This window comes from Branchiostoma floridae, chromosome 2 (assembly GCF_000003815.2).
Source record: "Branchiostoma floridae strain S238N-H82 chromosome 2, Bfl_VNyyK, whole genome shotgun sequence".
NCBI classification, from domain to species: domain Eukaryota; kingdom Metazoa; phylum Chordata; class Leptocardii; order Amphioxiformes; family Branchiostomatidae; genus Branchiostoma; species Branchiostoma floridae.
In genome coordinates, this window is record NC_049980.1 from 24,268,450 (window position 1) to 24,295,406 (window position 26,957).

At 39.7% G+C, this 26,957-nt stretch overlaps 2 protein-coding genes across 2 annotated transcripts in view; both read right to left on the reverse strand.

Annotated features, from left to right (window-relative positions):
* LOC118409085 (protein FAM91A1-like) overlaps positions 1–26,957 on the reverse strand; it is a 39,051-nt gene that overhangs the window by 10,316 nt on the left and 1,778 nt on the right. The window contains exons 3-5 of the mRNA XM_035809950.1: positions 1,388–1,597; positions 1,047–1,114; positions 668–781 (exon numbers count right to left, since the gene is read on the reverse strand). Of these exons, the coding sequence (XP_035665843.1) occupies positions 668–781; positions 1,047–1,114; positions 1,388–1,597 (392 nt within the window). The remainder of the gene's footprint in view (positions 1–667; positions 782–1,046; positions 1,115–1,387; positions 1,598–26,957) is intronic.
* On the reverse strand, positions 7,179–22,710 carry LOC118408406 (angiopoietin-related protein 7-like). The gene is made up of 5 exons (XM_035809215.1): positions 20,545–22,710; positions 19,826–19,906; positions 15,112–15,295; positions 8,333–8,495; positions 7,179–7,977 (listed from the first exon to the last, which is right to left on the reverse strand). The coding sequence occupies exons 1-5, from the start codon at positions 21,199–21,201 to the stop codon at positions 7,488–7,490; spliced, it is 1,575 nt and encodes a 524-aa protein (XP_035665108.1). The 5' UTR covers positions 21,202–22,710; the 3' UTR covers positions 7,179–7,487.

Here is a 26,957-nt window from a genome sequence, read left to right on the forward strand (position 1 = left end):
GGTACACCCAGCCTACCTTGATGTCGTCCTCTGTGATGTAAACTCCATATCTGTACCATACATGTACCTGTGAGGCACACCCAGCCTACCTTGATGTCATCCTGTGATGTAAGCTCCATATCTGTACCATACATGTACCTGTGAGGTACACCCAGCCTACCTTGATGTCATCCTCTGTGATGTAAGCTCCATATCTGTACCATACATGTACCTGTGAGGAACACCCAGCCTACCTTGATGTCATCCTCTGTGATGTAAACTCCATATCTGTACCATACATGTACCAGTGAGGTACACCCAGCCTACCTTGATGTCGTCCTCTGTTATGTAAACTCCATATCTGTACCATACATGTACCTGAGTGGTACACCCAGCCTACCTTGATGTCGTCCTCTGTGATGTAAACTCCATATCTGTACCATACATGTACCTGAGTGGTACACCCAGCCTACCTTGATGTCGTCCTCTGTGATGTAAACTCCATATCTGTACCATACATGTACCTGTGAGGTACACCCAGCCTACCTTGATGTCATCCTGTGATGTAAGCTCCATATCTGTACCATACATGTACCTGTGAGGTACACCCAGCCTACCTTGATGTCATCCTGTGATGTAAGCTCCATATCTGTACCATACATGTACCTGTGAGGCACACCCAGCCTACCTTGATGTCGTCCTCTGTGATGTACCCAGCCTGAGAGATCCACCAGGGCTCCAGGCTGATGTCCACTGGGGTGGTCGGCAACAGGTCCCTGATGGGCTTTCTCCGGAAAAATTTCTACAAAGAAAAATAACATTGACTTAAACAAATCATATGCAAGCTAGAGGAGAATCCAAAGTACAGGTGTTGCATCACTCCTGATGTATTTATAAGAACACCATTTCACAGGTAGTTACAAGGTCATGAAATGAGAAATTTTCCTTTTTTTCAATATAAAAAAATCACCATTTAAGACACATATACTTCTTTTATCATAATGCAATGTTAGTATTGTTGCCAGACAACTTCCCTACTCTTTTCAGACAAGTCAGCACCACTCTACCTTTGATGAGCGACACTGGTTCATCAGATCAATGTACTGGTTTCTGCCTATGCCCATCAACCGCAGACCTGTCAAAATGATATAAAAAATTAGGACAACTTAATGTGGAGCCATGCACATCTGTTCAAAAATCATGTATTCCAGGACATTTTTACAATTGTGCACTGTTAGCTATGAATGAAACATTTGAAGCATATATTTGACACATTTGAAGTTTAACTCTGTACCTTTATTTTGTACTATGTGTAAGAGTTGTTGCCATATATCGTACCGTGTACCATTGTAATGCAATAAAATTCATTCATTTCTTCACGTATAGACAGTCCCAATTTGTAACTCACAGTCAGCAGCAGTGAAGTTGGGCAGGGAGTCGTAGCTCTTCTCGTTGGCCATGGTGTCCTCCATGATCCTGAGGTAGTAGGAGAAGGGGGTGATGCGCAGACCCTTCACCATGATGTCAGACAGGTGGTACGGGTACAGCAGCAGGTGCTCACGGCTGTACTGAAGCAGGTCCTCGTAGTAACGCTTCTCGTCTTTACGGACATGGCGTACTGTGGGGGTACAGGAGAGCAATTTGGTTAACACGAAGATATTTTTACTGTATCTCATGCTGCAAAAAAGGATCATAGATAAGATGTGACCTCAGGGGCTACTGACAATTTCCACTAAAACATTTATTTTCATATTCCAGATGTGACATACTTGTTGTAGTAAGCACAATGTAAATGTAGGTTGTGCACTGTGCAGGCAAAAAAAACTTGGAACAATATGTACAAATTTTGATGATGTGTTTCAGAGACAATTGTCATTTTCCTGTGTCTGTCATTAGTCTCAACAAGCAGTCTTTACAGTGCACATTATCAGTCTCAAACAGGTTTTACAGATAGCAAAAGGCTAACACTGTCATGGTTAACTCATGAGTAGGCCACCTCCAGTGTAAGTGCGCACTAATGAGCATGACAACCAGCCCATGTACATGTAATGTCATCAGCTGTTTATCCATCTCCTGCTGAGAGGGCACCAAGTCAAGGCTACTGTAGTTCAACACACGTCCACAAGGGGGCACCCAAGGGAAATGTATTGCGTTCTTGTTATTCAAAACAGTGAACTTTGATATTCTAAAGGTTAGGAAGGCACAGAGTGTTTCCACTAATAATTCTCAAGGCCTTGAGTGATTTTCAAAGTGACTGATTGCTATCTTATTGTATAGACCACTCCAGATCAAAGTACACCAACAAGTACTAGACTTTCTGCTATCTTAAGTCTTCTTCAACAATAGTAATCTCTTGATCTATCTAATGACCTCTACTACACCCTCCTCTCACTTGTGTTGTACTGACCTGGTCTGGCCTGTTTGTGGTCTCCAAGGTCTAACCACAAAAGACTTGAGGACTAGTTGGCTAGACCCAAAGAAAGAAACACTATCAACTTCTACATCACTTTACATATTGACGGTTGGTAGCCATTGACTCAGCATATTTCATAAAGCTGTTCCCAGAGAATGTTTACTCCCTCTGGAGCTGAATACCTCTCAGTGCCATCTGGTAATAACCTTCAGGGTAAATCCAGGCCTTTGCTGGGATGATTAACTTTTCCCTATCTGATGACCCTTGACCAAGATTGGCGGGGAGTCCTCAAACTTCCGATCTCCAAAATCCTACAGGTAGTTATGGGATAGCTTAGTGGAGAAAAAAGACTTCGACACACACTGACTGACTTGTCTTCCAGTTGGCCTTGTCCTTTTAATGGTGTTAACATCAATAGAAAAGAACAACTCCTCTATTAAGATATGGTAAATATGTAACCTTAGACAGTGCTGCTTAATGTATGTGTTATATAACCTTACTGATATCAGATCTTACACAATAACATGAGCAATCACGTGTTACACATTAAAACTAATAACCCAAATAGCTAAAAGACAATCAGACAAAGACATAAATCATGGATATACATAATATATGAAATTGTCATCAACACAATGATAGAGTGTTATTAACACGAGAGGCAATTCACACTTCACACTCATTTTAAGATGATGGGCAGATAGCCTGGTTAAATCTCGCTTATAGCAGCCCGCCAAACATCTGCCGGTCCCCTACAGCCCTGGACAGCGGAGTTTGTGTTACACAGACTAATGGGCAGATAGCTCACAAGATGATTGAGTTATCTGATATCCAGAGTAACCAACAAAATATCTTTAACATATTTCTAAATGTCTACTACCCTGTGAAGCATGTCCTTCTCAGGTGATATAGGGCGCTATGCACCTGGTCTATACAAGCAAGGACAAGCTGAACTATGCTCATTTGAGCCCATAACACTGAGGAAATGGTGAAACATGTTTGTTGTGTACTTGTTCGAATAAAGTTCCTATACGGAGAACATGCAGCTACAGCGTCTTTTCTGAAGATGTGGCGTAAGTGTGGATGAATGGCTTGAGGTTGTCCTGCCCCACATACTCTACTTCTCAGGCTGGAGATACAATCATACTTAATATCTAGAGCAGGTGTTGTATAGCGTGTAGGAAAGGAGGCTTAGGGTCCCAACATTCCCATCCTTAGGCAGGGGGAGGAGTAGAGTTGTAGACACGTAGATCAATGTACTAAGAATGTCTGGAGCTTAGACTGTCAGTTTTTGCGCCTTCTACTTAAGATTCTATAAATTCCATCCTTTCACCATCTGTAAACACAGTGCTGTATGGACGACAACATCAGTTAGGACTGAAGCAGTCAAGTTCTAAGGTTAGACAAAGGTTACGGTCTGGTTCAAGGTGAGCTGGCAGCCACCAGGGGTGGTCCACAGCCGGCTTTTGACTTTATCAACTGGAACCCTGTCCACAGTCGCACACAAAAGCTGCACTGTTCCACATCCTACTAGGAAGGATACTTATTAAACATTTTACTATCCTGCTGTCAACCTCAGAGGATGCTAAAGGATGTCCATGTCCCCTGACAAGTGTAAGACTTTACCTTATAAATTTCCTTATTTTAACAAAGTTAAACAAAATGTTGGACTATTCAAAGTTGAACCAATGAAGAGCAAAGCTGCCATTAGGGCCTTTTCATTTGGAACAAAAGGTTAGTTAAGGTCTCTGAAAACATTTTAGGGATAAAGTTAGACAGGATACATAAATCTGATTTATCATGTGTAGTACTTCTTACTCTAAATGTAAACAATCTCAGCAGGATATTACAATGTTATCATTCCTTTCTATAAACATGGCTGAAAACAGTATATTGAGTTATTGAAAGTGCGCTGTCTACTTTGATTAACGTTACCTCCATAAAATTAGGTCAGCATATAATGGGACATGCTGCGCCATATTTAAGGGGCCCTGCATGGGGCACACAGTGTGCCAGATGAGGAAGAGACTGGTTCTTAAGACTTCTGTAACTTCTCTAAATAAATCGTTAACTTTAGTGACCATCTTTAGGACGTTTACACCTACTGATGAATGTTTAGATGCACTAGCCAAAAGTTTAGAACATCTACAGAAACAAATAGTTAACAAAACTGTTGTACCATTTACATTGTACTTTACTAATTGTAGAGCACTGATTGCTAAACGTTTCACAAACATTAAGATTTACAGCTGAGAGACTGATTGTCTATCTGTGGTAATCCAGGTGTGCAGCTGTGTGGCCCAAAGGTGAAAGTTGAAGAGTGACCCAACAGTCCTGTTTGGACAGTGCACCAGTGTACTTCTGTAGTGGAGTGTGTTTAACATGTTTTAGCACCTGAAAAGGAAGGCTTTACTGCGCCGGAACAACTTATTGCTTCCAGTCCTCGAGGGGACAGTAAAATATCAAATGTCTTAATTCTTATTGGAATACTCAAGCTAAAAGGTCATACTAAAATCTCCAAGACAGTAATCTTGTTCAGCCAATGACAGGGTCACATTTTCAAACCACTGTGCCTAGCTGGGCAGTTTTATGAGACTGAAGTATGGATAGTGAGTGAGTGAGGAAGTATAATGTAAAACACAAGAAAACACACAAAATGTTTTTAAAACATGAGCATAATTTCTGTATAAAGACATTCATTTCTTGTTCCTGCCAACAGGCCAGCTAAGCCCCTGATGTTGACCCTGACATTAAATTTGCTCTTAACAGTGACTACCTGGAAGATGGCCAGCTTCATCTATTGATCAATCAAACAACTAATGGACCAACCAACTACTTATCTGTTGATCAAATACATGTAACTTCCAACACAAAGTAAAATGGAAGATATCAGCTGTTGGTTTCCCATAACCAATGCTGGGTAAAGAACATGTGGGTGGCCCATGATCATTAACAGTGTCTGCAAGCAGCATGCCCAAGGAAAAAAAAACTTTTACAGGGTCCATGAACTAACTTTCTATCAATTTGCTATTCTGAGAGAAAAGATATTATCAGTGTAATGGACTGGAGATAAGCAATAATTTACGAGACAGTTGAAGAATGAAGTAGAAATGATTGTAAATAGCTGAGACAAAAGGATATAACGCAGTTAAAAGTCCCAATCCTATAACGTTCATAATGCATAGAAGATAATGTCTGACTTAGAAACAAACCATGCATATACACAAGCTACATTTTGTACTGTATGTTTTTCTTCTATGTAAGGTTCAACCTCTTTTGTCACTGAACGTCTGCACTAACTGGAAGATGGCCAAACCAACTGTAAACAATAGGGATAAACTGTGGTCCGACCTGCTAGCTCACCTATGCTTCTTCACATATAGCTGTGGCTAAACCTTAAGGAAATGTCCCTCTATAGGCCATGGGTGTATCACACACCTGTGAGTATGTACTGATTTTATCCACCTGATCAATAAGAAATGAAGATGTGGAATGTTTAGTGACATGTTGGACACACAGGACTCGTGCAATGATGATTACTTTGTCCCCACTTCCAGCCATCTATACAGCTGTGTTTGAAAGACTTGGAAAGAGAGATCTTCTATCACAATACCGAAAGCATTGAAATCAACAACCCTCATCTCCAGTCATCTTCAGAAAGTCATGTTCAACTTTTGAAGTGACTGTCATTTCCAAGTTCAATGCCATAGATGACAGCCTATGTCTTTTATCACACATAAATTCATTGATAAATAGAAAAAATGGTTGATTCAGAAATGGTTTTTTTTTTATACCTTTAATATAGCTGCTTTTTTTTCAGGTACATGGAATACGTTGATACAAAATGTCTTGTATATGACAATACCCAGAGGTAGATGACATGATTAAATATGTTTTTTTATGCTACACTTGCATGAAATGCCAACACAGTGTTCCTCCCTAAGGTAAGTTACAAAGTCAAGTTCTCCGTCATATAGGAAACAGCCATCATCCTTATCTCAAATTGGATATTGTGTACAATATATTGATATACATACACAGTTGCACTGTGTTAACTTTACAGATCAAATCTACTTCATAAATCCTGGACATCAGGAACACATGATAAAACTCACTAAGCCTTGACTCAACATTATAACAAAAAGGCGAAAGGCAATATGTATAATTATTCATATTCACATGTATAAAAGTATGAAAAATATATTACACAACCTGAAAACCACATTTGTTAACCTTCTCTGAAGGATTTGTAAACATACAATAATTGTTTTCTGATGACCACAAAAAAAATCTTTCAGCATTTGGACGCACATTTCCAACAAATTTCTCAGTCAAAACAAGACATTGCTTGCTGTTTCCTGTGAATCATTGATTACACAAGTATTCTTTGATTTGATTTTGCAAATGTGGAATTCAGATAGTACCCTGAAACAGGCATAACATTGACAGGTGTGGCACACCTGGTGTCACTGAAAAAATAAGGTCTGCATTCTAATGCTACAGACTGACATAACATGGCATGCTACTGGTAACGTTACATAGTACAAAGAAACATGCTTCTAGCTTCCAGACTGACAAGTCTGGATTTAAATAAGTTCTGTACATATGCTGATGGTTGGTAATATACTGCCAATGTTTACTACTAGACTGGCTTTGGTGATCTTTATGTACAACTGCAAGGTTTCTGAAACAAACTGGCATGTAATATCTACTATCTGTAACTGATAAAGGGCACTCACACTGACTTCCTGAACACAAACAGATCATGGAACTATCAACATGCATGTTTCTATCTTTTTTTTTTACAAATCTGGATATGGTAGTCATAATCCTCCACATAACACTGTAATAACTAAAAAAACATCATCGCTTTTATGGCAGTAGAGCTTTTACATCACCTCAAGTGTCAAAGGAAAAAGGGACCATCTATTTATTGAAGACCAGCCAATATATACACTGAAACTATGCCATGTTCCTCTGACAGTCTGTTGTAAACCCAGATAGGTTTACTTTCCACTCAGATCAAAGCAGTCTCCTCCAGTTGATGCCAGTCCAAACTGGGCTCCATTGCCTGTTTGATCTGGTCTGAACTGGTTCAAACTGGTCTGATCTTCATTGACACCGACTTTAAGGAGTAGAACGCTCCCTTCCAATCCCACCACACGATGCCCTGCCAGCTGGCTGACTCCCCTCTCCGCTGGTATTTCCCATTGAGTAGGGAGTGACTACACGAGCCATACCACCATCCCCCTCCCCCATCTCTCTGTGCACAGTTCCCCTCCATGGCATCATTGTCCCTGTCCTTGGTGGTGAACGCCCGTCCATTGTTCATACTCATGGAGTCCCCGGCTGTACCGGAGTAGCCACCGAGCTTCAGCATGAAATCCTCGCTGTCCTCACAGACTCGGAAAGAGGAGTAGATGGCGTACGCCTTGTTCCCTTCCCAATCCTCCAGGTCCACTCGGAGCTTGTAGTGTCCCTGGTTGCTGAGACGGTAGATCTGGTTCAGACCCAGCCAGTATTCGCCCGTAACTCGGCCAAAACCATTCTTGTAGTCGGTCCAGCTGCGAGCGAAACTCACCGACCTAAAAGAACAAGACTCAGTTTCAGCATGAAGGCTCATCCATATTGCATTGTCAGATGCCTGACCAAGAGTGGAGAAGTCGGTCGAAATATTCGTATAGTGAATCAACTCTTAAGTGTAGTTTGAACTTTTTCAAAAAGCCTTGTGATCAGTTTCTTTATCAATCTTATAATTTCAAACAACTGTGCATTCTTTCCCATCCTAACTCATTACGTCACAGCTTTAGAGATTAAGGATGATTGTACAAGGATGATACACAAGAGAATCATTGACAGAATTTACCTAGGCTCAAAGCCTCACACTGAAAAGAAGTGAACAATAAACCGTAGGACATGAATGTTGCCTAGAAGTCTTACCCGTCAAACCTCCTCTGCAGTACAGTCCATCCCCCCTCAGCTGTCTTCATGTCACAGTACACAGGGATGGCTGGGGTCTTCAGGTACGGGTCCTCTGGGATGGTGTACACATGGTTCAGTCTGTAACCTCGCTGGTACAGGTCGTAACAGTCACGGATATTTCCTACACCAAAATGGGAAAAAAACAGCATTAGAATCTTACTCAGACTCTCTACTTTTTAATGTAAATACATGTAGATCAAAATTCTTCATTTTGTAGACCTTTCTACCACAATGAATAGTCTTTATATGTGGATACTAGGCTTAGAATAAACCTTGTCACCATGATATTTTAGGTAGCTTAATGTGCATTTCTGTAATAGTTGAATGTGCAACTCAGAACTTACATGTATGCAAATACATTTATATCATTTGAGAATGGATTCACATCAGTCGTAGTGCTACATAATACAGTACTTCTTAATGAAGAAATCAATCATCATTAAGTTGCACTACAAGCAAGTTGAGATACATAAAGCTATCATATTCTGACTTACATTGTGACAATTTTCCATAGAGCTGAAATGATCATAGTGGTCTTTATTATTTAAAAACAATTTGGTACATTGTTGAATCCATGATCAATTAATCTGAATCTTTAATAACTCTTATCATACATGGATATTTTTCTCCTCGTTAAGATGTGAGATAATGTGGTCGTTACATCCCAGCAGGGGTGCATGATGGGTAATTGCTCCCCCTGTCAGCAGGTAGCGAGGTGGAATGACCCCCGGTTATGGCTCACGGCTGTAAATTGTTTACCCCACAAACCCCATCATCAGACAAAGGCTCTGCGTTGGTGGAATTCTTTTGTCTTGGACTCAACACTTTGCCTTCAGCATAGCTTCTATTGAATCAATCTGGGTAATTTGGAATATAAAAGCAGCTGTAATGTTTGTTAAGTACCTTGAGTTAATGACCATCATGAAAAATTAATACCATCTTCAAAGTTGCATTAAATTTTTTGATACTTTAGGTAACTTTTAAATTTCTTTCTGGTACCTTAATTAAAAATCCAGACAGTAACCTTTCCTTTCCTTTACTTGCTTTACTGTGATGAAAGTATCGCAAGCTGCACATCAAAGACAGTAATGATCAAAAGCATGAGCACAGTGGTAGTCTGTCACATCATAGGTCACTTTCCCTCGGGTTATTTACTTAAGAATGGTAGAATTATTCTGTAATTATCAAGAAGGTTCCTTACTTTGACCTTTGAAAACCATACAGTAACTGTACCTTTTTTACGATCTTGATAGTAAGCCATTAAATCAATAGATTAATGGCATCTTTAGAATAAAGTCCCAACAATTGCATACATTTAAAGGTACATTTGTATGTAATAGCAAAACAGCATGGTATGATCACTCATGATCTCCTTACAAGTTTAAGAAAATTGACACCCCATCACAGCTTACGAGGAACCCCGCTCTCATGTTTTTTACTACACTGTATACTGACATCACTGGCAATCTGGCACTGCCGCATCTTATATGATTATGGTACTATTAGTATTACAAACAGACACATATCATGTCTTCTATCAAATCACAAGGTTACAAGTTATGATACAAAACCCATGGAACTGTTTGTCTTTTAGTTTGCTTTTGTCACTGGTGTTTCCTTAAAGTCAAAGTGCAGTAACGTTAACAGTACTAGTTCTAAAAGACTAAAACAAGTGCAATTTTCCACAACTTTTGTGTCTCCACACAGACAATGTCTTGTGATTCATCTGTTATCTTCAGTCTGTTCATTCAGACAGATAATGACTGCACCAGAGGCTACCAACAGCCAGAAATTAGCAAACAAGCGCAGCCATACAGGGGACCAATATGCTGATTGTCTCCTCTTGATAAATTCTAACAAAGGCTTCAAAGAACTGCACCGGCTCTGGAGCTAAACCACAAATGAGAAAACACTAGACTGTTCCAAACCAGAGGAACCACGATGTCCCAGTGTGATATAGAAAACATTTGTGCTGAATAAAGACCCTTTACAGCACAGATAAGGAAGGGAGGAGTACAAGTTTCTTGTGAAATAATTTACAACATCTTGAATGACATATTGACATTTCTTTGGTTGCCTCATATCAAGATGCCCTTAAATGGAGCTTTCAATGCACATTCAGTCAGTTGAATTTTGCAGACAGCTGCAGCGTCCAAGGAATGACAGATAACCTTAAGAAAATTGTAATTTTGGATATCTAACCATTTTATTGAAATAGTGACAAGAAAAACATGTTATGAAAACATTCTATCCATAAATGAATGTCACAAGAAGTATCAAAATGGTTTATGAGTTTTGGCTCCAGATCAAAGGACAGGAGATGGGAAGTGACCTGATGACTGACAATTTTCCCTGCTGGAGATCTTCCATATTAAATCCTTCCTCATTCAGGCGATCAGGGGACATACCGCATTCCCCTTCCCTCTCCCTGCCAACATGTACATCATTGTGCTACTATATATAGCAGACTGGGCATAAGTCCATACTGCACAACTTCAACAATAACTGGCAAAATATGTCAAACGCCCATTAGTCATTTTCACCTATTGAATGTCAATTTGCTATAGGCTGCAGTTTCAACAAGTTGTAAAAGATGAGAACTTCACTCTGTTGAAATGATACTCTGAAATGCCTTTCTACACTCAAACTCAAAAGTATACAAAATGTGCATCCCACACCCTAAACATCTCTGACAGGTGTGTGCGTGTTTGATGCTAATCCTCCCATTGGAAGCACCGGTAAACACCTCAGTCAGAAGGCAGGATGATGTTTGGCCACTGAGTCAGACATGACTTACATGTGCCTAAGCACTGTTTGTTTGCACAGAGAGTCAGGTACAATGGCCCAGCCATGCCATTGTGCTACATGTATGTGTTGCAGATCCAGACTGAGGTAGACATTCAGCTATGTGGGATGACTGTGTTACTGAGATCATCTCAAACATGACTCACTGACTTTAAAGTTTAACTCACAGTTCAGTTAGATTCATTCTACTGGCATCATTATATCTATCCTTCTGCAGATTTTCACTGAGCTTGATTTATATCATTCATTTGGACAAGGTCTTCTGTAAAGTCTTATTATAATGAAAAATGATTTCCAGTGATAGAGACCTGGGAAACTTAAAGACAGTCCATTTGACCATAGCCTGTCAAAATAATTTTGCAATTAACTTAAAAGTCAAGTGGCTGTATCACAACTGTGTTATCTCATTAGCCTAGCAGGTAATTTTAATGGTGGCTTGTTGACATCAACAGGGGGTGAGGATGGCATTAAAAGTGAGGAGAGAAGAGCCAGTCAGGATTGTCTGCCAGGAGATTAAAAACGTACCCTGTAGTTGAGGGGTGTTTTAAAATTTGCTGAAATAACCTGTGTCACACTAAACACACACAACAGTGATCTTTCTAGTGAAGTTTGAAAGTTCTTTTATGCATCCTCCTATAGCTAATAAGAAGGTTGGTAAGGTGAACTTAACACCAGGGGTTTCATTTACATACACAATATTCCGAACACATGCATGTGGCATCCAGTTAGACTGGGCAAACTTCAATAATGTTTACATAAAGGATCAAACCTGAACAGAAAATTTTCATCAGGGAGGTTCCGGGATCAGAATTAAGACAGTCAGTCATCTATACAAATACATAGAAGCTTTTGAGGGGAGGTTCGGTTACTGTGATACTGTCATTCCTTAGTAAAGCAATAAACATTGTCAGAATCAAGACACCCTTCCATAACAGTTCTGAATCTATACAAATAACAAAGACAAGACTTAGCTCTTGCCTAGATGTAGGAAACTTTTCATATTGGATGATGTGACACAATGACTAAAAAGAGCTGACATTGCAAAAATAAATAAATGAACTTGAAACCTATTTCAAACCCTTTGCAGACACAACAAAAATAGATGTTACAGTTGAATTATGTGACTAATCAGATGTATTTCTTAAGGTGCAAGTTACAGACAGTTAGAAGTACATGTAAGTTCTAGGAATCCAAGGGAAAAGAAGTTGATCCCCTGACCTCATTACCAAGTCTGACAGAGTATGACGTATTAATGCAACATAAGATCATTACAATAATTGCTTCATGTATATATGATGAAGTGCTGATCAATTATGCTAAGTACAGCTGGGTAGCATGTTTGTCTCTTGAGATCATGATTATGTTTCATACCTGACCAAAAACTGTAACAGGAGCCTATTCAATGTCACATCTTCTGTTTCTAATCATTTTACAACAGAACTAGAAGATCATGAATTTCGAACAATAAAAAGTGTTCTTTTCAAATGATACAAGACTAAGTGATGCTATCAGATTTGTCCTTCTATAATTATCTTATACAAAATGTACATTGTACAGTTACAATACAGAATTTTTAATAACAAAGAGAAAATATAAGTCCTAGGCAACTTCAATTTACCCTACATTTTCACCTGATCAAGACTATGTTAGATCACCTAAAAGTTTGTCATCATTTGTCTTGACCACACTACAGCATACATCTTACCAAGGAGGTTAAAGAATCACTCTTTCTTTAACCTCCTTGATCTTACAATGTACATGTTATTATGTTAAGTATAGAATACTGATGTGGTCATCACTTCTTTGACCAAATGAATTAGTGATGAGCCAACCTGTCCCTGCATGACATTGTTTTGTGGACCCTGGGGTCAGTTACTTCACCTGGTATATGTTTCATGTCTCTTGTCTCCTGTACAAAGGATGGACATCCCAAAGGGCTAACACTGACTCATCCCTTACCATAGAGTCTCTAAACTCAATGGTACCTAAAGTACTCTATCTGTCTGAGGGCATTGATTTAATGAGTAGATGTCTTTAAAGCTATCAAAATGACTTACGTTCCTCACCAACAAAACTCTACAACCGTTTCATAAAAAGTACTTTACAAAAACTGGTAAAAAATAAACTTTTGCTTGTTTGTTTAATATAAATGTGTTGACTCAGACTAAATGCTATCGCAGCAACATCTAAAGTTTTCAGAATAGAAAATACTAGTAGACTCAAGTTGTCCCTACATGTAGTTTATAAAATCTACTCTGAATTCTTCCATTATTATAAGGCCTGTCTCCCTACCAAACATTGACATGTCTGTCCAACCCATCTTGTTATCGCTCTTACATTAACTTGAAAGTAATAAGCATATGGCTCAGATATAATGACAGACTACCTTCTGCAGGTATCTGAGCTAACATTTGACATGACATGACATACTTACCCACAGTATTGTAAGATGACACTAGTCCGTGTAATTACTCAAAACTTCTGCACACCTGTATCCTGGCATTTCAACTTCAGACAATTGCCACTGAGCCTATTGTTAAAGTTTCTCTCCAATATGCTTTTTGCAAAATGAATGCTTGCGAGTAACTTAGTCCATTATATCTGCACTGTTGTCTACAAAAGTCTACAGACACTCCCTTCAATTTCTTTAGAGCACTGTTTCCTTTGGAATCAGCCCCTCCCAAACCTTTAAGACAAACATAGCTCTTCAAAAGGTTACAGTGCAGGGGACAAACATGTCTGTTTAGAATTTTAAGACCTATTCTGGTACCCTTTATCTATCTTCTTCAGTTCTATGATAAAAATAACCCTGTACAAATGTATGAGGAATCTTTAGGATGGACACTTCTCTTTTCACCAGGGCTCTCCAGGTTATGGGTGAGACATGTTAATGACTTTGGACATGTGTGTTGCCAAAACACGAGTAGAAACATTCTTCTCAAATAAATGATAGGTTTTATCTTGGAACCGTACAATTATGCTGACACATGAACCACACCTAAGTAGCATGCTCAACTCTGACTTCCTGAAGGTCATGGCTCACATACAATGTCACTGAAGCAGAAATATAATATCCTGAAGTTCAAATTTGGGGATTTATACATTAGTCTTAAATACATTTACAGATCAGAGTTTAAAATTTCAAAGAAATGTTGCCTGACAAACCGAAGTCCACTTTGATCTCCACCTAAGTATTCTTGGTATTTGGACACAATCGAGCTAACGTTTTTGTCTGACCTACAAGCCCATCAGTCACACTACAACACACTACATGGCACTTAGGTACACAAACACTTTTGTGCTTCCTTACACCTGAGGCTTGAAGAACTGAATATAGTAAAGACTATGGAAACACTGGTTCATAGACACCAAAACTAGGTATTGCATAAAGAGTGCTGACTGATTTAATTGGAATGTCTGGTTTTGACTTACGGAATTTAAAAATAAATGACAAGGAAAACAAAGCAAAGGGAGACTCCCTGCTTTCACATCATTGCAGCTGAATTTTTCTGTTGTTGGGTGACAAACCCATCTTTTGCCCCCCTTGAGGAGAAAAAAGGTTGGTGACACAAATGGTCAAATGTGTCTGCACTTTTCATTACAACTTTTGGAAACATACAAAAATGTAGATTGTGGCTATTTATGATCAAGCTGGTTGTATACTAGTGCACATACTTGTACATAATATTATACAATAATTATGTATATGTTGTATTTAAGGAGAAATCTTTTTTGTCCCACTCCTTGTTTGGTACCTCATCTGTCATTAAAACTTATAAAGCACACTGAAGTTCAGATTTTTTTGACAGATGGTATTTTTTGGTATGATTTATTTTATTCTCAACAAGGAAATTTCTGTCCCAAGATGTTCCTGGAGACAGCCCTGGTTCTGTGGTCATGGTGCTGAGTTTGAAAATGTGATAAGGACTCACCTGAATTGTTTCTAGAGTAGGAGTCTGTAATGTCCCTCAGCCTCACGATCAGCTTCTCGTTTATCTGGTTCAGCTTCTCCAGCTGCTCAGCCTGTGCATTCACCTGCTCCTCCAGAGCCTTCCCCACCTCCCTACCCTCCACATGGGGGGATACTGCTGCTACTGTGGTCACATTGTACCGTACCTGCAAACACATACAGAATACAGATTATAGTGTCACATTGTACCGAACCTGCAAACACATGCACATTCTAATGTCACATTGTATTGAACCTGCAAACACATACACAATCTGATGTCAAGTTTCCAATTTGTGTTCAAACACACATAATATATACATTTATATAACTTCAACGATCACTTACAAGTAAGGTTATTTTGCAACCTTTGCTACCATATTACACAGTACAGTGCAAAAATGCAATTAAATCCAGTTTTGGAGAAAGCGATATGTTCTGAAGAAGTGAAATTTCATTGGAGAAAGTAATCTTTTTCCAAGCTAAATGACTCAAAAGAAATACTCCATCTGATTTTATTGTTGTTCTGGCAGAGATACAAGTTTTATGTTATCTTAAGTCATGAGGCACAATAGTTGCAACTTGGTGTTCTCTGGCTAGTCTTGTTGCTATGAAAAAGTCAGTCAGTATATATAAGGCTGTGACTGATCTAAGCCTGAGGGTGGAAAACTAATTTCCTGCGATCGGAAACTTTGAGACATTCATAAGTACACTCCATTGAAAGTTAATATTTGCAAGCAATTTTTAATCAAATGGCTTGCTGCCTGTTTTCACTTTGCTAAGCAATTGATATCAAGTTCCTTTCATATCACTGTTTCCATGACAGGAACATAGTAACTTTCACAACAGACTGCAAAGACTATACATTTCATCAGATCTGCTAGCTGGGGAGTTTAAAAATATGGGTACTGCTTTACATTAAAATGACACACACATAATTACTGGAATATAAATATGGGTACTGCTTTATGTTGTGATAACATAATGATTAAGTACAACATTTTGCTGCTAGCAGATAGCTGATGTGGGATGGGCAAATTCTTCTTTGATTGTATTCTTTAGTAAGAACCTGGACATAAATGTACATTCTGATACTGGACCAGGTGTGCTTTCAAATGTCAACTTGCTCAACCTGCATCTGATTCAGTATTTTTCCCTTGTTTTTTTTGCAACCGGCACACAAAATAATCTAAAGCGACTGTTATATATGGACAAAAGCCCAAAGACCATGTTATTGATACAATGCAACTAATGAAAGTGATTAATGATGATTAAGACAATTTACCATAATTACAGACAACAAATTTAGAGACACTGAAATCTGAGTGTGTCTTGCTCCAATTTCAGGACACCAACAACAATAAACCATTTCATTTCCATATTTTGTTTATGCCGAGAACAATGTTAAGAATGGAGGTTCACAAAGGTTGGATTGTGGTGAGTGTCCCCTGACCAGGCCTGCCAGCCTGCAGGACAGCATTGCAAGCATGGATTTCTGCACAATTACGCTACATCTAGGCCTGCCTCGCAGCCTTCTGACCCGGCGGGCAGGTGTAGGGACGGCTGCCCATTGTGTGGGACGTGCCAGCCATGCCTCCTCCCCTGACCCGTGCAAGCGTTTTGCAGTAACGTGCCGAGGCACAATGAAGCCCGTCCGACAGGGGTTTAACCTGCGTGGACTGGGTGCAAGAATCGTCATGCCATCTTTCACTTGTGTTAACCTTTTGATGTTACAACTTGAGGTCTGTCCAGTGTTATCAGACCAAAAGATGATGGTGTATTGTACACGTCATGAACACCCGGAAAATAGAATGTACAGTACATTACTGTACATTGCAGTATGGTATATATGATGCACCTTTTGTATTGGTCAAGACACACAACAACAGAAATGGCTTTTGCTTTACAGGATGGTTTAAGATTGTTGAAGCTTACTGATACCAGTACAAACTTGATGATGTCACAAGTTTAATCATGAGGTCACTGCTATGACATCACTTCCAGACTAGTAGCATATTAAACTTGAAGCAGTGCTTGCTAGAATTTGTGTGTGCACAGTCAAAGATGCAACTGTTTTGCAAATGTATAAATTCAACATTGCTGCTTGCATACAGTCATACCAGGTGCACTGGATGCCTGTGCATGTCAATGCTACAGCACATTGCAAAAAGATGTTGAATTGAAGCATAAAGAACAGGACACAAATCGAAGCACCTTGATCTGTCTGTGTCCTGTTCTGATTCATTTGAGCCCATCACCTAGATAACTGATCTATCAGATGACCATGATTAGACCTGCTGTATCTGTTATCTACATTCCTATCAGTGTTACAGTAATCTTCAACAGTAACTGCAAGGCCTTTAAATTATCTAATTGAAGGAGGTGCTAATTTCAGGGGAGGGACTGTCCAGATTTAGTGCAGATGTGATAGGAACACAGGGGAAAACATACGGCTTCGCATGTTGGTCTCTTTGTTCAGTTTCATCTGCGATTATCTTTCTTACTTAGACCACATCTTTCAACTGGAGACAATCACAGGACAAGTTCTTATCTTCTCCAATATTCTCATTTCCCTAGACACAATTTTGACATTCCAGCCTGTTACTCCCTACATAATGCCAGGGTGTGTAATGCACTTATTTAGTTGTCTCGGTGTTGAAAAACATGCAGACAACAAATGCAATCTTTACCATTTTGTACTCATTACAGGTTTTCAACTCAATAAGCTAGAATTTAATGGCACACCAAGGTGATGTTTTTCTTGGTCACAATGTAAGAAACCCATTATCTACAAAAGTGGAACAAGAGAGTACACACTGTACATTAGTGTAATAGTGCTGCAAAAAGTTGATGCATATCCAGGAGTATCTACAGATATGGATACTTCATGTAGACATATATCCTTGCTGACTGCCACTGAACACAACAGTTACCTCTCACCTAGATAGGACTGTATTTTACATTGTGCTTCATTTTGCATGGACTTTACCGTTAAGTTAGTACATCATGATCATCCATAAAAAGTATTTCTTTCCTGACATTCAGGTATCCAGAATCTTGATTGGAAAATGAATGCCGGTTATCATAATGTCAAGTTAAAGCTGAATCCATATGCATGTGCTCTAAGTTGGTAACATCAAAATAATTTCTTGCTTCCAATTCTATACAACTGCAAACAATGATCTTCCCTCAACAGGTAATAACTTTCTTAAATTCACAGCACAACCTTTTTTTTTATTAAATGGCCTCCTTCGGTCAATCCAACGAACATCACAACCATGCACTGGGCTACTTAAATGAGAAAGGGTACAAACTTTTGAGTAAATCACCAAGGTCAGAAGAGCACTGTAGTTATCAATCTTCACCCTGCCGCCACTTTGACCTCTTCTAACTACAAGACATCTATAATCTCTCAGCTGCTAACTGTTAACAACAGGGGAGGTACCAGAACTTGCACATAATCTAACCAGCAGAGCTTTTAAGGCACATTACAGAACAGTCTACAAGAAATTTCCTGCTGGGATTTACCCGAGGTCCTGGGTTCTAATCCCATCAACACACATGACCTTTCCAGTGATGAGAACTGAATCCTCGGCATGGTTTATAAGGCAGGATGTGCACTTTGTTTAGTTTAAAAACCATATCAAAGCTTCAGGACACCTTAAGCTTAACCTTGTTTGAGTGTACTGGCTACATTTTCAGGGTACTGAAACTATTGCTTCAGCTGAAAAAATTACTTCAACTGAAAATGTTGCAGTGCTGTTTTCAAATGTTTTGAAACGACTGATCACATTTAGTTTTTCAGTCAATTTTACTCCAGCTATTTGCCTCAGATGATGACAATTTGCCCCTGTTCAATTATACTATTTTTATAGTAGATTAAACTATCTTAGCACAAGCCCAAGCAACATTTGTGTTTACCAGTTGTCACCCTGACTGAAAATATTCCTTAACTTGCAATCTCTTCAGCAATATTGACTACAAAATAGCTTGGTGATACATAGGGTTCCTATTTCATTGGAGGGATACAACCCACATGCATGTCTGAGTGTGTTTACTTTAACATTACAGACTACACAGCATTACCTGGGCATTTATCTTCAACATAATGTAGTATAAGGAATGCAATTTTCTTTCACAACAGGTATCTTGAGGATTACCATGCTCAAAGGCTGTGTTGTTTTCATTAGGGGACTGTTGGAAAATGGACTATCATGAGATTATCATTGTGTGCAGTGATGTAGAAAAGGGACAATGTAATTTTACAGTCTTTTCAAACTCTTTATGAAAGGTAGTTTTGTTACATGTGTTGAACTTTGAACCTTCGAAAACATCTGCAATTATCTTGATTAGGACTTGAAAAGTCTGACACATTAAAACTTGGATTGGGACAGACTAGTCTCTACCAGACTCCCACCTGGCCGAAAAGAAATAGGGGACTTTGGCCATGTTAGGAATAAAGCCTAGTAGGAGTTATTTGGCCTAAGAGTATTGCCCGGCAGCGGTGAGGAAATAAGTCCTCTGGACGGCTGACTCCCCTAGCGTGCTATTGACTCTGTCCAATTTCTACTATTAGACCACTGATCCACTGAGCCTGGTGGAGGCTAGGAACAGACACTATGTACTGAACACTGTAAGAGGGATTGTCGTATTGCTAAAAATATTCATGATTTTCTAAGTATTTTGGCTTGACTCACCTGTCTTAACTGTGCAGACTGCTGTTCTACAATTTTCTCCAGCTCAACTATTCGATTCTCCAGGCTGATTAGTTTACGACCCTGTGAGGAGAAACAAATTACATTGTAACTTCCGTTACATTTTTCATTGTGCATTTTTGTCTGACACTGATAACAACACTTGTGTACTAATGACATGCAACCTATATGTCAACTTTTTGAATTTACCCCCCTGTGCAACACAGATAAGGTCTGCAATGTTTTACTAGAAAATTCTTACTAATAGGGAGTATTGAAAAACTTCTGTTACAGTAGTAACCGAAGATAACAGGAAGACATATTTCTAAGTTTGTTATTTGCAGAGTCCAGGTCAAATGCTCTATATCTTAAAACTTTCTACCAAACTTTCAAACAACCTTCTATCTGCAAAAGCTACATCTTTGACAGACCACTAACAGGAGCATACTGTAAATGCATTTAAGTTCGCGGGGATTTAATTTCGCGGTAGCGGGAAAAAGGACTTTTCGCGGTGGATTTAAGTTCGCTGTTACACCAAAGACTGCAGTCTAATACCACAATAGAAAAATGTTCGCGGTGGATTTAATTTCGAGGTATAGTGGTCACCGTGAAAACCGCGAACATTAATCCACCGCGAACATTTCTGCATTTACAGTAGTAAAACTTCTACAGTTGTAATACGATCCTACATGTACATGTATTGTGACTGAGACAAATCTTACCTGTCGTCCCTGCTCATCGTTCAGCGCCACAATCTCTCCCGAGGAGTAAAGTTTGCTCAGAGCGTCCAACTTTGTCTCCAGTGAATGCAGCTGGAGCTGTAAAGACCCAACCTTGTTGTCAAGGTCAGCGATGGATTGTGTCAAATCTACGCTGTCCCCGCTGGAGTAGCCCTGATCACTGGAGCTACTGTGCTTCTGCTTCTCCAGTGCCACGGAAGTGTTCAGATACTTGATTATTGTGTCTTGGTGTTCCAGCTTTAGCCTCTGGACCTCAGAACGGAACAGACCCAACTCTTCATGGAGGTGTATCTCCAAGTCTTTGGTGTGCAAACTATCATTCAGCAATTTTTTCTCTAGATCAAACTGCTTGGTCTGCACCTCGTATACACGAGTCTCAACACCTCCAAACCTCCTCTGCAGATTTCTGAACTGCCTCTTTAAGTCACTGTCATCCTCCTCACCGTCACCTGGTCCCTTGTGCTGTGACTGTGAACAGGCTTGCTGGTTGTCCCTGCCGTACGTGAGGAAGTTACAAGTGCAGCCCTCGGCACTCAAATGTCCACTGCCGGAGCGATACAGATCCCTGGTGGTGCTCTGAGCCGTGACGTGTATCGCTGTAACGCCACATGCCAGCACGAGTATAGCCAACATACACATGACCGTGTCGTGTTTATGGCAGTTCCAGTATTTGGATCTGAAGAAAGGAGGAGCACAATACAAGTCCTGTCCTTCCAAGACTTAAACTGTTTGTGCTTCCCTGAATGAAGCCATTACTTTAGGAAAAGCTTGAAATGGAGCCTGACAGCGACTGTAGGGGGCAACACAAATTACCTTTTTCTGCTTGAAAGAGAGCATTCCCCAGCGCTCCACACACGAGAGCACACTCAACTTTATCCAAACAAACTGTGGGCTCCACACGTTGAACTTCTCACTATTCCACAAGTTCATTAATCCACCTAATAAATATCACCACTTTGGTTGACTTGAAAGTCTGAGACTGCAAGTCACACAGAGGGGCATGTTTACGATATTTACAGTCCTTCACTCAATTCACACTTCTGCTGACAGTAACAACCACCTCGAGTGAACTCCAAGCTGATCCTCCAAGTGGAAAAGTCGACCAAAAGTTGTTTGGAGACGCTCAGACCTTTCAAGAAAACCACACATCCAGAGGGAAGAGTATACAAATAGCCGAGATGGTTGTCTCGTACCCTCAGCAACCTGTCAGACCACCACGTTTCACATCCAGGACAGTCCAACTTTCCCCTGGCTTGCAGTCCTCAAAACTAGACTTGACCACACGCAGCAAGCTGTTGACTAACAGATGACTCCCCCTTATACCTAGTCACATCCAATGGGTAAACTTTGCCGTAACGTACTGAGACTGGACCATAAGAGTGCCAAATTGATGTCAACACCAGCATGCGATAACACCCACTAAAACGCAGGCAGGGTGACAAGGTATATAACCTGGGGTGAGTAACAGAGATAATGATGCTCAGTCACCCTTCCACCAATCAGCACCGACCTGTGTAACAACAACCTGCCCTTATATGGACAGTGCCAGGGGCCAATTGGGCAGAATGATGACGAAGGGGCGGGGCAGGGAAGGGAGGTACGTAATTTCTGAAGTTTGTACCTGAGCGTACGGGCTTCATCTGTACAATGTCATGGGCCAAATAGAAAGACTTATACATAGGGATATTATACTTGGCATGAGGGCTGGATAATTGGCTAGTGTTGCTCTTCAGACCTTCAAGTAAGGCTGTCCTTTCATTTGACACATTTGCCTAAGGGGAAGGTTAGTAAGAGGCAATCATGGTATGAAAGACGCCAAACCACAGCACATATTGTAGACTTCTAGTCTACACTGAAAAATGTCCCTGAAATTAGAAGGATCTCAAAGTACATTCCTAAATTTGTGCCTTTTCAATTGTCGGGTGCAAACTCCCGTGGGGATCAATTATGGAGGATTTACAAAGAGAAAAATTTTCTGGATCAAAGGATCAACATTACTGTTTTACACTACAAAAGCCATCGGCTTTGTGCCCTGTATGTGTATTTTAAAAGAAGCAAAAGAATCTATAGGTGCCTCTTTAGAGTCATCATTTGGTGATGATTCTCATCCAACTATCATTACTATATACACATTGTACACTTTATCACCGACCACTTTTTATCAAAAGCTCCGCAGGAAAACTGATCAGTTATTCAGTATCACTTTTCTGTGAGAATTGATCAGCATCATCTTTGTGCAAATATGCTTTAGGATATACATTTCCTTCAAAGTTCAATAAAACACTGCATATCGTGAATGCTGGTCTGGTACAAATACTGGAGAAAAGGCACAAAGTCTGTGACTAAAACCCTGCAGGGGTAGGCTGGTTCAGGTCGGCTGAGTCAGCTAAGTGGGGTGTAGCCTGGGGCACAGACTGACAAAAGTGGCTGTGGGCAAGACGATACCAACTTGTGGCACCAACAATGCCGGACTCCACATTTTTGAAGGGCTATACTTTGGTGATGATTACTGTCCAAAAATGACAAGTGCTTACATAAACATGCTCCACTGCTACTGACCAAAGGGTTCCTGGAATTTCTTTGTCTGCCGGGTATTAACAGTTGGAAAGTTATTCAGAACATGCTTCGAAGATCCCTAAAGGAGAACATTCAGTAAGGATAATACTCCAGATTGAAGAAGGGGCGTCATGACTAATACACTTACAATTATGATATGAACATTCTCAGTTCAAAGATACCAATCTCAGTAGGAGGAGTGACTCAACTTCATAAGGTTTCTTCCTCCCACCCTACTTCAGTTTTAAGATAAGGCACACCCAAAGTAAAAGTTCAAAGCAATTGAAAGACATGGGTGAAAGACTTGGGCATGAAGCAGGAGACCATGACTTGGTTCCTTGACCCTTTCTTCCCCATGTACACGTAGTCGTGCGCTGCATTTCCGAACTGACATTACATAGAAGTCTGAAGTGTGGGAAAGGAGCAGGAAGGGAGACATTCTCTCTCCTTGTCTGGCACTGTGACTGGTGCAAAACTTCACTACACGTGTAGCTGACAGGACCTTGTATGTCGCTCTGTTTTGTTACATAACTCTGGACACAACATTGGCAGCAGTTCTGTTGACAACGGTATTCTTAAATTATTTCAAAGTCAAACCATTACAGCAAGATTACTTTGGTTTCAATGTGTAGCAAGCTACTCCACTTTGATAGCAACCCCTGGAGAAGACAAAAACCTTATCAAAACAATACCCAGAATACAAGGGAACAGTCATTCTATGCAAATGACTGGATTTAGTTTTCTGCTTCAAGATTCATTACTTGAGCTTCATGAATCTGTATGAGAGTATAAAGGACTGTAATTCTATCTACATGCTCTATTTGTTGTCGCACTCTCCAGTTTGGAATAAAAGGTTAGCTTTCAAGTACATAATTTTCAGCCCAGATGGCACATAAAAAGTAATGAATAGAAAAAGAGGGGAAGGATTTGACTGCCACTTTCAATGTCTTGGATCTAACAAAAACTCAACATGTCTGCTAGGGTATTGGGATGTTGATCTTTACCCCAGCACATCCCTGTGGCACTGCAGGATAAAGACATCCCTGCAGGGGAGCCACCAAATTAAGGCATCAGGAAGATGTGGCCAATTTCTCTGTCACCCTGCATTGCTGAAGGAGGAGACGTACACAGAAGCTACTATGTTGTAATGCAAAGTGTCCAGCAGAATTTACATCTTTTTCACTACCTTCTGACGTATTTGAGGCCATCACATCTGAGAGTATACAAAGTCAGACTGCAGGCTATAATTTCAGCTAAAGCGTGATATAATAGCATGTCTGTGTACTTTCAAGTGAATAGAGTGAATGAATATTTTAATATTCAAAATAGTTTGGTCATTCAGTGGGAAATCAAGACCATTGAAGTTATCAAGAGTAAAGCTGTCTTAATCTTGTACACTTCCTTTACTGTGTATCATAATTACGAATCACTGTCTTGTTGTACAACAATTTCAGCAATCCTGCTTGATTTAAGACAGTCATTACACTCAGAGATCCATTACCCAGCAGGGAATGGTGATAATGCCATCATGGTGGTTAGAAAATGCCCATAAAACAGCAGTAAAGCAGCTTATGTGAGAAGCACAGAGATAAGAGATAAGATAACTTTATTCTGGTTGTTGTTTTTGCAACAATGCCAGTATAAGTTGATATTTGATGGTTACAGAATAAAACTTCATGTCTACTAATCCAAAAATTTAGACTGCTTTCAGCACAATCTGAGCTAGTGGGGTTATGACCTGCTAAGTTTTGTATCCATATGATCCATATCAGGATACATTAAGATAAGCCTCATAAAGTTTAATGCATCTCCAAAATAGAGATTTCCTTGTCTCCTGTATTTTCACACTTGTGTAACATCCATTGGCATAATACCGATGATCAACGCATCATTTTCTCCAGTTACATGTTGCTGTTACAGCTTACCTTTGCCACTTCTTCTGTGTAAATTATTTTGTCTCTCTGGTCCTGCTAAAAACACAATATCGTAATTGGAACACACCGCGGAATTGCACGGAGAACGGGCGCGTGGTTGGAAGGGGGTGCACTATACCGGTCGAACGAAACACGGCACAATTAACTGCCGCTATGTACCTTTATTCATCCTCTGTTGTTCCTTTCTTTCCTGTTAGTAGTTGCACAAAACAAAAATCTGCATGAGCATACAAAAAGTCATGAGAAAATGGGCGTATACTGACAAGAATTTTCTTTTAATTTTGGTCCGTCACAACCGCTATGACGTAAAACTTTACTGCTGGCCGTAGCATTAAAAATGGCGGGAAAATGGCGGCGTACGTTCAATTTGACCCATTCAGCCGTAGATCCGGGCTATTATGCAACGGTTCCTCACACTTTTACACGAGTTGTAGGTCACCAAAAGAAATTCAAGATTGCTGTTGAATCATGCTCGTCTTGTGCCGTGAGCACATGTGATTATTATCTACAAATCTGGCGATGAACGTGACAGTGTGTTTGTCCCACGACAAGCTCGCCAGCCCCGAAAATGACCTGAAAACTTTTGGCCTTGTTGTCTTCGAATGCATTGTTATCGATGCTTTGTAAATTATGTATTGGACACCTAGACGTCTGAAGTGTGCATACCTCAGAAATAACTATTGTTGCATGTGTAGATCTCTTTAAGTTCCACTATTTTTAATCGACCGGTATAAGGCTTATGACCGGTATTATGCCAATGCATGTTACTACTAGAGAATAAATTGCTATGATCCTATCAAAATAGAACAGTGACTGCTTTGAATCAAAAGACGCTGGAAAGTGTACTTAAGAGAGTATCTGCTATACCTCAGAGTAGATCTCCCAACAGTTATTAAGGACAATGGTTACAACTTCCAAGATGTTGTCATTTTGGTCAGAGCTTATTTCACACCTGCCAGGGATGAATACCAAAATGTTCCCAATGGGATAAAGTATGTTCTTAATGAAGTAAATAACACTCGGCATGGGAACTTCTTGTTAAGTCAGTTAGGTACACATACAGCAATAAAAATGTATACAGGGCAATGATGTAATGAAGGGTTCACACATACAATGTACATGTGTATCAAGTTCTGCAACACAATCTAGTAAAGATGTACATACTGAAGATAAGAAATACTAAATACATCTACAGCAATTGAACATTTATTAGTAATTTTAACAGTTTGCAAGAAAAGACTAAAGAACAACATAACAAATAGTTTCACATTGATCAAAGTCTATGAACAGTGGTACAATCTTGAGTAAACAGTACCATATACAAATGTACAACCTCTAACTGGTCTGTACATTGATTTTAAGTGTGTGATTTCATCCACAATCATACAAGTAGTTGAAACCAGACAGCTCTACAGTAAGATTCATCCATGACCTTCATGAAGCCTGTGTGCTACAGGTGAGGAATCAGGTGTGAAACACCCATTAACCCCCTGGGTATAAATCTTACTTTACTTGTGCCTGGCTGCATCCACTGCTTAACACCTGGTTGGGTGGGAAAATTACCCCACTTGACAGAGTTTTGTTTTTTAAACTGGATGTTTACTTGACCCTTACCCCCTCCATTGTAATGTTTCCTTCCTGTGTCCCTTATGTAACATTGTATCTACTGACAGTCAATTGTAGTTAAATTCAGTCCATATACGTTCCATGTGTGTATTCATATATGTTCCTACAATTAATGACAAGAAAGAAAAATTGTGCATGTCTTGAAAAAATTTAAACCTAGTCTGTAACATTTTCTTATCAACTCACCAATACCATAGAAAAACTTGTTTAATATAAATTTCTTATTAAGAAGGATTGGGAGTTCATCATAACCATCTTACAGTTGCCTGATGTTACTTG